Source organism: Belonocnema kinseyi, chromosome 10 (genome assembly GCF_010883055.1).
Source record: "Belonocnema kinseyi isolate 2016_QV_RU_SX_M_011 chromosome 10, B_treatae_v1, whole genome shotgun sequence".
Classification (NCBI taxonomy): domain Eukaryota; kingdom Metazoa; phylum Arthropoda; class Insecta; order Hymenoptera; family Cynipidae; genus Belonocnema; species Belonocnema kinseyi.
This window is the reverse complement of record NC_046666.1, coordinates 36,139,292-36,153,751: the sequence shown is the minus strand read 5'-3', so window position 1 is coordinate 36,153,751 and position 14,460 is coordinate 36,139,292. Positions and strand designations below refer to the sequence as shown.

The window sequence follows — 14,460 nt, the reverse complement described above, 5'->3', positions numbered from 1 at the left end:
AGGGGCGTGTTCAATTAAAAAAGCATGGTTAAGGGTTGTGTTCAGTAAAAAGGAGCGGTCAAGGGTGTGTTTCAGGTCTTTGCCCCGGAAAATGGGAGGTTTGAAGGATAAAGTAAATGAGAATAGCTGATACAAATTTATGTAGTCAAATGCAATAAAGGGGCGTAGCAGAGGAAATGGGCGCATTAGAGGGCGCATAAAAGTGAGCCCTTTCAGGGGTGTTATTTGTGGTGGGCGTGTTTGTGAATTTGTTTAATGCGAGTGCAGATTAAAATTAAGCGTGATCAAGAAATGTTAGGGATAAAACATGTAATAAGTAGTGGCTGAAGGTTATGCTCACAACAAAATATGAATAACAAGAGGTGTGTCTTAGAGACGTATCTAAGAAAAATAGGCTTGGCTAATATGCGTGACTAATAGGCGTTCTCAATACAAACAACCCTGTTCAACAGAGAGTCGTTGAATACCACGTATCTAGCAGTAATAAACTTTAGGTTGCTTCAGGGGAGAAATATTTATTTGTAAGGCGTGGGCAAGGTAGTGATTAAGGGGTGTGGTTTAGCAAATGGGCGTGGTAAAAACTGATTGTAACCAATTATGCGGGGCAAGAACACATTGGAGTGGTAGCATTTACATATTAGAGATATCTTAAAGAAAAACAGGCGTGGTTAAGGGCTGTTTCAATAAAACTATATGTGGTGATTGGTGTACTGCAGGTTGTCATAAAGGGAAGTGGACAGAAAAATGCAAGTATTGTATCATGTAATAAGAGTAGCTACTTAAAGTAGGCATGACTAATCAAATTTAAGGATAATCGATGTGGCTGTTGATGCCAAGAAGAGAAATGTGAAGGAAAAATTAAAGCTATTACGAATCAATCTTGGCGTGTGACCTATAAAAGCAGGCGTGGTTGACAGGAGTTTTCGATAAATTGGGCCCTTTTAAGGGTGTTATTTGCAAATGACGTACCTGATGATGTGTTTGATACAAATTGCCAATGAAAGTGGATGTGTTCCTAATGGGCGTCTTTAATAAAAATAGGCGTGGTTTATGGGCGTGGTCAATAAAAATGGATCTATACATAGCTGCTTTTTATAATATTAAATCATTTATTCAAAGTACCTTTTAAAAAATTGGAAATATCATCCAACTGAGGAATGTTATCCTCTCTGTAACCACAATTTTCAATGAGCAGAGGGAAAACGTGATTGTGCTCTCGACAAGCGTACTTGGGATAGAGCTCTGTCAATTTCCTAAATACTGTGCCCCATGTAGCGACTTCCTCAGGAGTATAATCCACTCTTGGAATAGGTTGGCCTCTGTAAATCATGATTTTCATCAAACAAATCTTCAGAAGATTTAATATAATAAATAAAATATTAAAAAATTAGAGTTTTTAATATTTAATTAAGATAAAGTCCTTACGTTCTGTAGAGGTATGCTATATCAGCAAAGTATTTTCTTCTTGCTCTGTAAACTGGATCTGTAAACCCTGGATGGTCACTATCAAGTTCAGAGCCATAAGTTAGAATTTGATTAGCAAACTTGTCGAGGTCTCGAAACCTCCTGGGAAACCAGGGTACTGTTCCCATATTATCATTGTGGTTCCTAAAATAAACCATTTTTTTATCTTTCTGTTATTTATTAAAATTACTTCCTTACTCTCAGAAATTATTTATTGATGAAGGCTAATTAAAATATTTAAACTTGTTTTTAGTATTACCTGGAAATAATGGAGAAGTAGCCGCACTGTCTTTGAAGTTGCTCAACCACTCCGCCAAGGTCTCCACCTGGTGCACATTCGACCATAAATTCATATCCATCGGGTTGTCGAAGTGAACTTCTGGACTCGATGTGCAGAAGATTGACTTCATATTTCTGAAATTTAATTAAAATTTTTTTTTAGGATGAAGGATAAAGTCTTCTTAAATATAAATAGGTCATTTGAAAATGACTCCTCGGACTTATTTGAGAAATTCAAATCAGAGTCAATAGTAGCATACATTTGTAAAAATAGGAATCCTTTAAATTCCTATAATTTATTTTTAAATCCAACGTAATACTTTAAAAACACTTACAAATTTTAAAACATCGTCAAATACTTTGAAATAAATTTAATATTTATTAAAATCTGTGAAAACTAATAAAATTCCGTAAATCTGGCGAAATCCCTAATAATCCCACAAAAATCGAGTAGAGTCATTTAATATCTTTTTAGATCTGTCTTATCTTTTAAAATTCTTTTAAAAATGGTCAAATTATTAAAATCCTCAGAAATCTCGCGAAATCTAATAAAATCTGATAAAACCCCTTGAAATTGCTTTAAATTGTTTTTTAAATCATTGATATCATGGATAGCTTTTTACAATATTTTAAAATTTTCTAAAATCCTACGAAATACTTTGAAACCTTTAAAAATTTTGAAATATCTCAAGTTCCTTGGAATCTCTTAAAATACCCTAACCTATTTAAAATCCCTTAAAATAAATAAAATCCATTAATTCTTGTGGAACCCCTAGTGATCTCGAAAAATCGAGTAAGATCCCGTAAAACATCTTGAAATATGTAATATCTTTCAAAATTGCTTATAAATGTTGACATCTTTCAAGTTCTCTGAAAATCCATAAAATCCGATCAAAACCCTTAAAATCCCTTAAAATTAAAAAAAAATCATTTATATCTTAGATAACTTTTTAAAATAATTAGAAAATTTTTTGCAATCGTACGAAATACTTTAAAACCCTCAACAAATTTTAAAACGTGTTAAGTTCCTTGGAATCTTTTTAAGTAACCTAACCTCTCTAAAATCTTTTAAAATCTCTTGAAATATATAAAATGCTTTAAATTTTGTGAAATCCCCAGTAGTCCCACAAAAATCGAGTATGATCTCGTAAAAAATGTTTAAAAATTTTTAATGTCTTTCAAAATTCCTAAAAAAATTATAAAAGCTTTAAAATTCTCTTTGATCCATTGAAATCCCAGAAAATCTGATAAAGCCTTCTTAAATACCTTACATTTTCAAGCTCTATGAATATCCTGAATTAATTTTTTAGGTATTTTGAAATTTTCTGAAATCCTACAAAATGATTTAAAACCCTTTACAATTTTGTAATCATTGTATGTTTCTTGAATCTTAAAAAAAACCCTAAAATATTAAAAAAATTTTAATTGTATAAAATATATAAAATCCTTTAAATTTCATAAAATCCTTGTAATCCGACTAAAATCCATTAAAATATCGCAGTAAATAGTTCTATCTATGATATCTTTCGAAATTCCTAAAAAATTATGAAATCTTTTAAATCCCATAAAAACTGATAAAGTCTCTTGAAATCCCTTTAAATTCTTGAAACATCATTAATATCCTAAATTTATTAAGAAATGTTTGTTGTTGACATTTTCTAAAAATCCTACGAAATATTCTTAAGCCCTGAAAAATGTGTAATCAAGTAAGTTCCTTAAAATCTCTTAAAATGCCTTAAAATATTAAAAACCCTGTACAATTAAATAAAATGTATAAAATCCTATAAATCTTGTGAAATCTCTAGAAATCCCACTAAGATCGAGTAAAATCCCGCAACAAATATTTCCATCTATAATATATTTTGAAATTCCTAAAAGATTATGAAATCTTTTAAATCCCATAAAAACTGATATAGTCTCTTGAAATCCCTTGAAATTGCTTAAACATCATTAATATTTGAAATTAATTTTCAAAAGATTTGGAAATTTTCTAAAAATCCTACCAAATATTTGTAAACCCTAGAAAATTGTGCAATTAAGTAAGTTCCTTAAAATGTGTTAAAATACCTAAAAATCTTTGAAACCCCTTAAATTCAATTAAATGTATAAAATCCTTTAAATCTTGCAAAGCTCTAGAAATCCCACTGAAATCGAGTAAAATCCAGCCAAAAAGTCAGTCCATCTGTAATATCTATCAAAATTCCTTAAAAAATTATAAAATTGTTTAAATCCCATAAGACTGATACAGCCCCTTGAAATCCCTTCATTTTTTAAAACATAATTATTATGCTGAATTAATTTTCAAAATGTTTTAAAATTTTCTGAAATCCTACAAATTATTCTTATTAAAAAAAATTTCATCATGTCAATTTAATTGAAATCATGTAAAATAGTCTCAAATATAAAACAACTTTTAAAATTTAATATAATGAATGGAAATTTTGATCTAAAAAGGATTACTTCGCAAAAGTTATTAAAAAAAAAACAAGAAAAAATCTGCCTCAGCTATAAAAAACAAGAGAAAATCTGCTGAGACCTTACTAGCATAGTTGGTTAATGCTCGACTCATGTTTAGTGGCATCCTCGGTTCAAATCCAGGCTAAGGTAGATTTTTTTATTTTTGATATTTTGTTTGAATTAATAGGTTTAACATCGAAATTTGTATTAATTAGAAATTTGAGCTCTAAGGAAAGAGTGGAAAATTGTGAATAGTGACATGATTCCGAGGCCTGAACCAGGAATAAAAGTATATTAAAGGAATAAATGAATCGAGAGAGATTATGTCGTAGTATAGAAAGAACTAATTCATCGGAAATGTATCTGCTTTGAATTAGATTCCTCGATTTATATCTCGTCAAAAACTTATTTTCAGGTAGATGAACGTTGGAAGAAGCCGTACTGATTAAATTCTGAGGACTTTCAATTCAAATGCACATTTTTCAATACTCACTGTGAAAAGCTGAAGATACCTCCCTAATGCACCCACTTCGTCTTCTTCTTTGGGAGAAAAGATGAGGCATGTACTTCTTGCTGAATCTCTACCTTCCTTAATATAGTTGCCACCCTCCATAAGCTTTGGCTGCAAATAAGAGATTATTGCTCAATATTAAAATTTCAGCTGAAATATTTTCAGGGTTGCTAGATAATCTCTATTTCGAAATCCTCTGACTTCATCTGACTTTTCCCTGACCATTTTTTCATTTTCTTTTACTGTTTAAAAGTAATATGACACCCTAAAAATAATTATGACACATACAAGAAATATGAGACATAACAGAAATATGACACCTACAAGAAATATGACAAATTGTAGATCAATAATGATTTGCCAGTCAATAACGAAAAACATTTCATTCAAAATATTTAGTCTTTAACCAAAAAGACGAGTCTTTTGCAAAGAATCTGAATATTCAGTCTGAAAATATTAATTTTTAAGAAAAAAGGTAATTTAAAAAAATGTGTCAAATTTTAAGGACTAAAAATAAATTTTATACAAAAAAGTTGAATTTATAACCACAATATATGAATTGTCCACCAAAATAATAGAATTTCTAACTCAAAAAGATCGACTTTCTAACAGGATGACATATTTTAGTCAATTTAAAAATTAATTTCTTAGTTATTGTAATGTTTGGTTGAAAATTTAACTCATTTGTTGGAAAAACCTATTTCTGTTGGGAAATTAAACTTCTTGGTTTATTATATATTTTTTGGTTGAAAATTTCTTTCTTCATTTGAAAATGTAACTATTTATTTAAAAATTCATTTTTTTCCAAATGCAAGTTTAACTGTTTTATTCGTAGAATTTCTATTTAAAATAACGAATTATCAACAAAACTTGTGAATCTTTAACCAAATAGTGGAATTTTCAACTGAAAAAGATCAATTTTCCACAAATAGCGAAATAATTAAATTTTTAGTCGAAGAAATGAATTTTTTATTTTTAAAAAACGAATTTCTTAAAAAATATTGAAATTGCAATCAAAGGGACTAATTTTTATCAAAATAGTTCATTTTTAAGCCAAAAAGACAAATTTTCTGCAAAACAATTGTGTTTTCAGCCTGGAAATGTGCATTTTTATCAAAAAAGTTAATTTTCAACCAAAAAGTTAATTTTCAACAAGTTTATGACATTTTTTTAAGCCAAAAAACCAATTTCTTAACAACACAGTTTTTATTTTCTACTAGAGAAATCAATTCTTAAATAAATTGATGAATCTTCAACAAAAAAATGATTTTTTAACGTCAAGTTGAATTTTCCACCCAAAACAAAAACAAGTTGTCAACTAACTCTTTGTCAAAGAGATTAATTTTCAATCAAAAATATGGAGATTTAACTAATAAGATTACTTTTCTACAAACAAAAAGAAAACGAATTTTCAAGAAAACTCATGAAATAGCAATAAAAAAGGAACGAATTTGCATAAAAATATTTGAAATTTCAACCAAAGAAAGCTATTTTTAATCCAGAAGACAACATTTTAACAAGATAGTACAATTTTCAAACAAGTAAGATTTTTCAGTTAATAAAGAAGAAAATTTAATTCAAAATGTTAAATTTGTAAGCAAAAAAAAACGAATTTTCTGCAAAACAATCGAGTTTTCAACCGGAAAACATAAATATCTAAAAAAAATTAATTTGCGACAAAATTGTTAATTTTCAACCAAAAATAGAATATATAATTTGTACTAAAACATCAAGTTTTTAAACGAAGAGATAATTTTTCTACGAAATAACTGAATTTCCAACTATAAAAGATAAAGTTTCAACAAAAAAGGAAATAGCGCAATTTTAAGTTAAAAAATTAATTTCCAACCAATCAAAAACAAGTTTTCAACAAACGAGTACAATTATCAACAACCCAAAAAGTTTTTAAAAAAATAAAATGATGAAAAATCAACGAAAAAATTAATATTTAACAAATTATTTTAAATGTAGGTAAGTAGTTGAATTTTTGAAGAAAAATGTAGTAATTGATATTTCAAACAAAAAATATTTTTATTTGATATCAAAAACATTTTTATTTTACCAAAGAAGATAACTCAAAAATTAGTTAAAATTTCTCAATAAAAAAAAATTGTATTTCAACCAAGCAGTTGCATTTTTATAAAAAAATATCTACAACAGAAGAATTTTTAACCAAGAAAGATTTTTCATTCAATAAGGAAAAAAGTTTCATCTAAAATATAGAATTTTCATTCCAAAGAAAAAGTCCTACAAAATAGTTGAATTTTCGAACCACAAATATGAATTTTCTACAAAAAAGTCAATATTCGACCAAATAATTGAATTTGCAAGGAAAAAGGTTTAGTTTTTTTTTAAAACAAAATTGTGGAATTTGGAAAAAAAATAATAAAATTATATGTTCACTCCCTAAGTTTATGAATTATACAAAATAATTTTTGCAGGTCAACATTTCTATTTAAATAATTTAGTACAATATGTATAAAATGAAATTATTTAAAAAATTTTCTTTGAGTTTACTTTTTCGGGCATGAAAAATTAGGATATTAAAAAAAATTATAAAATCAGGACAGAGATGAAAAATCAGGAAATGTTCTGATAAATCAGGACAACCGGTCACCCGAATCTCAACGAATGAAAAAAGTTACCGAATCTACATAAAAAGAATGAAAAAATTTGACTGATTATTTAGACCATCAATAATTTATTTCCAAACTCGTATCTCGCAGTCATTAATGAACTCATTAGCATCAAAAGGTAATAGAATAATCTTGTAACTACGCATATTAATCACACGTTCTTACATCGGGTAATCGCTCCTCAATGGAGTTACTTCGTCGTCCCATCTTGAAACTTTTTTTATTAACTAATCACTCACTGATTAATTCAATAAATAAATTATATTAAAAAACAAAAACGAAAATTGCAATTCACGAATCGTACAAGATTTGATAAACCAGTCAGGAGGCTCGTAAATCACGGAGAACTATCGCTCCTTTCAACATAGATCTTGTTTTTATATAATCACCGAAACACTCCCTTCTCTTTCCACAATTCTACAAGTATCACGTTTCTTCAAACAAGATTTAAGGTCATTATCACTCAGTTTTAGTAAAAAATTTGTCCTTAATTCTAATTAAATTTTTTTTTCTTGGATTTTGATGAAATTTGACAAAAAGAGGCACTGGAGGAAATCTCGAGAGAAGCTGAATTGTAACTGAAGGCTTACAATAAAGGCCTGCCTATCTTATACGAATTTTAGGTATGCTTGCAACTTTTGAGAAATTTACATCATTCAAAATACATTTGAGGAGATTCATTCTTTAAAATTGTTGCGGAGAAAAATGATACGTAAAAACTTCAACCTTCGAATCCAATTTTTTACACTGTAGACTCTCTCTTATTAGAAGCTGATGAAATTTTCTTCTTTGGTTGAACCATACTTATCATCTCACGTAGCTCAATTTATGGAAAAAGTAATCATGAATTTTTTACATCGCGGAGACTGATTCTTATCTGTTTTTTTAAATTCTTCAGGATGACCGATCTGCGGTTATGAAATAATTTCATGTTTCGTAAAGAAGATAATCTGCAGTTGAAAAATAAACGCTCTTTTTTTCTTCTTTTTATTATATTCATTTTTTATAGAATTGCACATTTATTTAGGGGAAATTAAATCTTGAGATTTAGAAAAAATTCTTTTGGGATCAGAATTGAGTAAAATAATACCATTTATGTTTTTTTTTCAATTGAAGAAAATTGGACAAGTACCAATTCTTTGATGAACTTGAAATTTCTTCAATTCGTATCGAAAAAATATCAAGTTCGACATGCGCCTATTAAAAATGTACAATTAGGGCGATTTGAAAGTCAAAAAAAAAGAACTTTAAAATAGAAAATTAACAAATAATAAAATTCACAAATTGGAAAATTACCGAATAATAACATTTCCTAATAATACAATTTCCAAATTGGATAATTACAGAATAATAAAATTCCCAAATATCCGAACTATAAAATTCCTGAATTAAAAAATGAAGATTTTTTATTAATAAAATCAATTAAATTCTTACAATTAATACTTTTGAATTCATAAAAATAATTCTTCAAATGTTTTAATTGTTTATGTTTAGGAATAACATAATTGGGGAATTCTCTAGTTCTAATATTTTATAAATCGTATCTGTTTTTTTAAATTCTTAAAGGTTGACCACTCTTTGATTATGTAATAATTTAACGTTTGGTCGATAAGATAATCTTCAGTTAAAAGATAAACGCCCCTTTTCTATTCTTTTTAATATTTTCATTTTTAAATATATTGAATATTAAATAACACGGAAAGAAAATTATAAACTTAAACAAATCTAGTTTCAGATAATAATGGAGTAAAATGATGCAACTTATGCTCTTCAATTTGTATCGAAAAAGTTTCAAGTTCAAGTTTCAAAAAAATTTTGAAATAGAAATTTAAGAATAATAAAATTCCCAACACTGTAAGATTCCCGAATTGTAAAATTCTCAAATAAAAAATTCCTGGAAAATAAAATTTCTGAACTGAAACATTCCCGAATAGTAAAATTACTGAATCAAAAAATTCCGGAATAATAAAATTATAAAGTAATAAAATTTCCGAGTTGGAAAGTTCTTGAATAATGATATTTTCGAAAACTAAAATTCTAGAAATATGAAATTTCGATATAATAAAATCCCAGGATTATAAGATTTCAAAATAATTAAATTCCCAGATGGAAAAATTCCCGAATAATAAACTCCAGAATAATAAAATTCCCGAATTGGAAAATTCTCGAATAATACAAATTCTGAAGAATCCAATTGCCGAATGATAAAAATTCCGATTTAAAAATTTCTCGAAAAATAAAATTCCCGATGAAAGGAACTTCCGAATATTATAATTACGGAATCATAAAATACTCGAATAATAAAATTTCCGACTTGGAAACTGTTGCATAATGATATTTCAGAATAATAAAATTTCCGACTTGAAAAGTTGTTGAATAATGATATTTTTGCATAATAAAAATTTAGAATTATAAAATTTCAAAATAATAAAATCTCAGAATTATGAGATTTCAAAATAATAAAATTAACAGATGGAAAAATTCCCGAATAATGAAAATCCAGAATAATAAAATTCCCCAATTGGCAAATTCTCGAATAATAAAAGTTCTGAATAATAAAATTTCCGAATAATAAAAATTCAAGATAAAAAAATTCCCGATTAAAGAAATTTCGGAATAATAAAAGTACCAAATAATAAAATTTTTGAAAAATAAAATTTCCGACTTGGAAAGTTGTTGAATAATGATATTTCCGAATAATAAAATTGCAGAATTATAAAATTTCGAAATACTGAAATTCCCAAATGGAAAAATTCCCGAAAAATTAAGTTTCCGAATAAAAAAATTCCAGAATAAGAGAATTTCCGAATAAGAAAATTACCGAATCATAAGATTCTTGAATTGGAAAATTCCCTAATAATAAAATTTCCGAGCAGTAATAAAATTCCCGAAACAGAAAATTTACATTGTTTACAATCAAAATTATATTAAATTTTTTTATTTATAAACATAATTTTTTAATTGTTTATATTTTAGAATTTGATAATTCGGGAATTTGATTTAAAAATTTGTTTATTCGAGAATTTTACTACTTGGCAATTTCATCATATGGTTGGGAATTCGGCTACTTTCTTTTGAGAATTTCATTATTCGGTATTATTATAATCTCTCGGGAATTTTTTATTCTGGAATATTCATATTTGGTAATATTTTGAACTGCTAAGGAATTTTATTATTCGGGCTTTTCATAATTCGGAAATTTTATCATTTACAGAATTTTCTATTTTAAAAATATTTTGAAATTTTTCAGTGTCAGGAATTTTATTTTTAATTGAACCGAAACTTTTTTGCAAACTATCAAAAATTGTAGCATCTAAATTATTTGCATTCCGATAGAAAAACACAATTATCAATATTAAATATTTCTAATTCAAATAAAAATTTACAATTATGTTTATATGATTCGTTATAGAAGTCGTACACAAATTGGTACAGAGTTTATGATTAAAATAAATTAATTTTTGTTATATTTTTATAATTTGCGTTCCCAGTAATAATTTAAATTTAAAATGACTAATTTGAAATTAGATTTCGTTTATGTTGTATAATCCAGACACGTTTTCTCTGACAGTATTAAGGCAAACTACTCAGTAACTACTCGGGAAACTACATTGTACAAGTTGTGCCAAGAAACGTTGAAGAACGTTTTGTTTCTTGAGTCAAAGTTTTCCATCTCATCTAATGTGAAACTTTAGGTCTTATGAAGTTTTCTACACGATGAATGGCGATTTGTATGCATATTGCCACTTGCAGGCTCAGATTATTGCAAACAGAAATTCCAGTGCTTAAGAAAATTGAGAGCATGGCAAATTTGTCAAATGCCCCTGCAATTTAAAAAAAAAATTTGTTTGGTTGCAGGTTATTTTTACAACAGTGGGGCGTGAACAAGCAAGGAAACTGGGAAATAAGAAAAATTAACAAAACCGGGAATTAACCGGGAATTAACCGGGAATAGAAATTTGAGCTAGGAATCACTTGCGAAACGTCTGGGGACAAAAAAAACCCAAAAAATAAAAGTTCCGAAGAGGAAAATATTCGTAATGACTAAAAAATCCCAAAAAATAAAATTCCCACATAACAAAATTTCAAACAAGTTTGAGTGTACAGGAAAATACCGAAAAATTAAATATTTGGAACGACCGAAAAATCCTGAAAAATCAAATTTCCGAATAATATAATTCCCTATAATAATGACATTTTCGAATAATAAAATTGCTGAATTACAAAATTTTCTAATTGGATAATTCCCAAAAAGTTTGGGACTACAGAAAAATATCGGAAGGTAAAATTCCCGAAGAAGATATTATTTGAAACGATTGCAAAATTTCAAAAAATAAAGTTCCCGAGCAGAAAAATTTCCGAATAATAAAAGTCCCTGTAATAATGACATTTTTGATTCATAAAATTCCCAAACATTAAAATTCCTGAGTTACAAAATTCCCGAATTGGAAAATTGCTAGATAATAAAATTCTTGAAAAGTTAAGGACGACAGAAAAATGTCGAAAAAGAAAAATTTCCAAATAATGAAAGTCTGGAATTAAAAATACCCGTTTAATAAAATTCCCGAATTTAAAAATTCTCGAATAATAAAATTCCCGAAATGAAAAATTCCTGAATAAAAATATTACCGGCAGAAAATTATCGAATTATAAAATATTCGTTATAGAAAATTGCCGAATAAAGACAATTGAACAATACATAATTAAAAATGTTTAACTGTGATATAATTATAATTGTAATAATTTAACTTTAAAAATAAAAAGTTTTTAATTGTTTAAATTTAGGAATTTTATAATTCTGAAATTTCCTGTCAGAAATTTTCAAATTCGTTAATATTATAAACTGCCGTATCATTAACCGGGAATTTTACAATTTTATACTATTATAAACTGTTCGGGAATTTTTTTAATTGGGAATTTTCCAATTTGGAAATATTTTTATTTGGAGATTCTATTGTTAGGTAATTTTGTTATTTGGGAATTGTCCAATTCGGAAAGTTTGCAGTATCAATAACTTCATCGTTAAAAAATTTTCCAATTCTATAATATTTGTTCAAGAATTTTATTATTTGGGAAGCTTCTAATTTTGGAATTTTCTAATTTGGGAATTTTTTTATTACGAACTTTTATTATTCGGGTAATTTTGTTAATCGGGAATTCTCCAATTCGGGAATATTACAGTGGCGGAAATTTTAATTCTCGCGATTTTTCATCCATCCAAAATTTTTAGAATATTATCGAATTGGGAAATTCCCGAATAATAAAATTCCCGATAGTTTATAATATTACCAAACTTGAAAATGCCTGATTAATAAAATGGCTTTTTAAGTTTGCAAAATTATCAAATTTTAGAAAAAAATTAGTCAGTTTAAGAGATAGTTTTAAGTTTAAAAAATATTTGAAATTAATTTGAATCTTAAACAAAATTTCGAAACATTTCCACGGATTTCCTCAAATTTCGAAAAAGCATGTGCACGATTTTAAGAAACAAATTATTTCTATTTTGTAAAATTACAAGATTTTAGAAAAAATTGTGTAAGTTTTAGAAATATTTAAATGTCTTTAAAATATTCAAAAATAATTGCAGAATTGAAAAAGTTTTTGAAAAATTTAAAACGTTATTTACATTTTTGAACATTTTTTACAAAAAGTTTAGATGTTTTAAACATTTTTTTAAACGTTTTCAAGGAAATCATTTTTTTCGTAGATTTCTGCGAAAATTGAAAATGGTTTATATTTTGAACAATTAATTTTCCGACAATCTTTAAAAACTTTACGGCAAGTTTTCTAATAATGAAATATTTAAAAAAAAATAGGAAAAATAAGAATAATTTTATGTGATGTTTAGAAGGGTTAGAAGTTGATGCATAATTTTTCTTTAATTTTAGGAAAAATTTGAATAATTTGAAAAGATATTTATAAGGTTTAAAAGTTTTGAAAAGACTAAAAAATAATTAACATACTGAAAAGCTTTTTAAACATTTAAAACAAAATGTAGATCTCAGAAGGGTACAAAGTTTAAAAGCTTTTTTTTAATTTTTAAAAACGAATTCTAAGAGAAAAGTGAAAAATATGTCGAAACATTAAAAATAATTTCCTAAAATCTCAAAACAAGAATATAAAAGATAATATATCAAAATGTTGCAATTTTGCAATATAATAAAATTTAAAAAAAAGTTGAACCAGTTTAAGAGATGTTTAGAAGTTTTACTAATTGATTAAAAAATAATTAAAAACTTATCGAGATTTTAAAATATTGAAAACAAAATGTAGATTTTTAAAGATTTCGAGAAAAAAATTAGATACAGGTTTTAACTCCTTTGACATTAGGGAATAATGATAAATTAATTATTGGATGGTTTTTACAAACATCCATTATGATAATGATTTATTTGAATATTAAGTGAATTTTACAATAAAAATGTCATAAACACATAAAATTACAATGAAAATGTCAAGATGAAAAATCGTTTTTTGTCATTTTTCTTAAACAATTAATAATTTGTTAATTCTTAATACGAAAGACATTAAAAATTCCTGCTAAGAATTATTTACAAATTATTATACCAGTAATAACAAGCCAAAGGTATATTTTCAAAAATTAAAAAATATCAATTGAGCAACAATTTTCAAAAAAATCAGTCTTAATTTAAAAACTATTTTTTAATTCAAGTAATCTTTTTTCTCATTATAGAATTGATTTCTTTGAAAAATAATCTGTAAAATATATCTAGTAAATATATTTTCTATAGTTAAAGGAAAAATAATATTTTATCGTATTGCAGGAGATAAAATACTTTTACTTTTAATTTTTACATTTTAAAATAATTAGTTATTAATTTTTCCCTTCTTTATGCAAAATCCCGTGTTTCTCGATTGTGACGAATTTTCGCAAATCGTGAATTTTATCATTATCAATGAGAAACTTGTTTGAAGGCTAAAATGAATTACTATAATTAGCCATTTATGCGAGTACCAGGAATACCTTCACTGATCGAGTTTCGAAAGAATCAATAATATACATACAATTATTTCGCTCACCAAGAATATTCCAGATCTTGCTTTGAATTCTAATTATTTATAAGAAAACATATATTTATTTGCATTTATTTA

General features: G+C 26.5%; 1 protein-coding gene across 2 annotated transcripts in view; it reads right to left on the bottom strand.

Moving 5' to 3' along the window:
* Window positions 1-14,460, bottom strand: part of LOC117181809 (protein henna) — a 28,270-nt gene that overhangs the window by 11,698 nt on the left and 2,112 nt on the right. Inside the window, exons 1-5 of one of the 2 annotated variants that reach the window (XM_033374780.1) lie at window positions 7,513-7,909; window positions 4,694-4,822; window positions 1,724-1,878; window positions 1,426-1,608; window positions 1,123-1,319 (exon numbers count right to left, since the gene is read on the bottom strand). In XM_033374780.1, coding sequence (XP_033230671.1) covers window positions 1,123-1,319; window positions 1,426-1,608; window positions 1,724-1,878; window positions 4,694-4,822; window positions 7,513-7,554 — 706 coding nt within the window. In that variant the 5' untranslated portion in view covers window positions 7,555-7,909. Of the gene's footprint in view, window positions 1-1,122; window positions 1,320-1,425; window positions 1,609-1,723; window positions 1,879-4,693; window positions 4,823-7,512; window positions 7,910-14,460 lie in introns of those variants that run through there. The other variant, XM_033374779.1, reaches the window with a different exon arrangement.